General features: G+C 38.6%; 1 protein-coding gene across 1 annotated transcript in view; it reads left to right on the top strand.

The window, feature by feature from the left end:
- The window catches only part of LOC103582338 (protein Hook homolog 3-like), a 16429-nt gene that overhangs the window by 12929 nt on the left and 1508 nt on the right, over positions 1-1992 (top strand). Inside the window, exon 2 of the mRNA XM_008563963.1 lies at positions 745-885. Within this exon, the coding sequence (XP_008562185.1) occupies positions 745-885 (141 nt within the window). The remainder of the gene's footprint in view (positions 1-744; positions 886-1992) is intronic.

A 1992-nucleotide genomic window follows, 5' to 3' on the forward strand; every position in this document is an offset into this window, starting at 1 on the left:
CGACACTGAGGGTTGCGATCCGTTGCCGGACACGGAAAAAGACAAAAAAAAAAAAATGAAAACATTAGAAGTACTAACAGAAAATGTAGGATTAAAAGAAAAAACTGTCTAAGCATACACTAAAAGTGGAAACTATGAAGTATAAAATTAACAAATTACATAGGAATTGAGAACTGTACATTACGTACTTATATAAATAAAAAGTAAATAATTGACTGGATAAAATATTTGACACGAGAGACAAGGAGCCTTGTAAAGCAAAGGAAGGGTGTATGTTAAGTAAACAAATCTGGTTAATAAGAAATGGTAATATCCATATTTGGGGGGGAAATTATGAATAGAAGTTAGACTGGAGGATATACTCTAAAAATGTTAACAGTTATTACCTATCTGGATTAATATGATTTTTATTTTCTTTGCCTTTCTGAATTTTGCAGATTTTTAATAAGGAATATGTGTTTTGTAATCAAAAAATAACAACTTTGAATGATTTATATCTGCAGTATTTTGGAAAAACATTACTTGATGTCCAGCTTTCTGACAGTGGAATGGTAATCAGCTGTAACTTCTTCTAAGCCTTTGAACAGTGGAGTCCGTCTTTATGACAGTTAAGACTTGGGAATATAGCTTGTGACCACAAAAGTAGGAGACATATTCAGGAAGAGTTTGTTTTCATGCTTATTCTAAGGAGAATGATGAGACAGTAAACGGTGCTTTCTTTTGTCTGTTTTGTTTTGGTTATAGACTAGAAGCAGCCAAAGATGATTATCGAATACGCTGTGAAGAGTTAGAGAAGGAAATCTCTGAACTTCGGCAACAGAATGATGAGCTGACTACTCTGGCAGATGACGCTCAGTCGCTAAAGGATGAGATAGATGTGCTTAGGTAAAGGTCTTCCCTTCACGGCGGAGTCCCAGACCCAGCACCATCGGGACAGTTCTCACCGTAGGATCTTGGAGCACAGCAGCAGGTTTTAAGAGCCCGACCACCTGGGATCAGATCCTGGGGCTACCATTTATTCAACGTCTGTGTATCCATTCTGTCACCTGTAAGATAGAAATAATACACATACCTACCTCGGATTTGTATGAGGAATTAAGTGACTTTATACTTGTAAACATTGGGAATGGTATCTGGTAAATAAGTCCTATATAACTGTTTGTTAAATAGAAATTAATCTCTGACCATCACTTCATACTTGTGTAGCTTTGGAGCTTTTCTTCTTACTACTCCTCTTATTTAGTTTTGAGCCCTTCAGTAACTTGATCTTCCTTTTTCTCAGATAACACTGTCACAGCTTGCAAAGCTGTGACATTTCCCTGCTGGACCTTTTCGCCCTCATTTGTTCTCTTACTAGGTACCTCACCACCTGCCTCATTTTCCACCTCCTTGCTTCCTGTGTATTCTCTGTTGGATCCTCCAACCCTTTATATTTTCAACTTTTGCTCTTTGAATACTGAGAATGAACAGAGAAAATCGCATAGTGGTAATAGTTTTGTCCCAGTACAAATTAGTTAACTTTACTCTCTCTGCTGGCCCACCCTCCTTCCCCTCATCAACTGATGGCTCCATCTCCCATTTCTTTCACAGCCATTGAATGTTTTCATAACTGCTCACCTACCTGCCTGCTGCCCAGCACCCCTCCCCAGGTCTCAGTCTCAGTCGAGGACTGTGTCTCCTCTTACAGAGAAGAAAAGACCATGAACTGTTGAACTCTACCTACTCCTTGTCTCCTTCACCTCTAGACTTACTTATATTCCCACCCATGGCTTTTCTTTTTTGCTTCTAGAGTTCTTCTTCCTGTCCAAGGCTAATTCCTTCTTCAGTGTTCTGGGTCCCAACCCTCTTGTTTACACAGGGACATCATTTCTCTTTGCACCTTGAATCTCCCTCTTTCACATACACACATATTTAGGTCTCTTTAATCTTCAAAAAAAAAAAGAGAGAAATAACTCCTTCCTTCTCTCCAGAACCAAATTTAGATTATATAAG

This window comes from Galeopterus variegatus, unplaced genomic scaffold (assembly GCF_000696425.1).
Source record: "Galeopterus variegatus unplaced genomic scaffold, G_variegatus-3.0.2 Scaffold15763, whole genome shotgun sequence".
NCBI classification, from domain to species: Eukaryota; Metazoa; Chordata; class Mammalia; order Dermoptera; family Cynocephalidae; genus Galeopterus; species Galeopterus variegatus.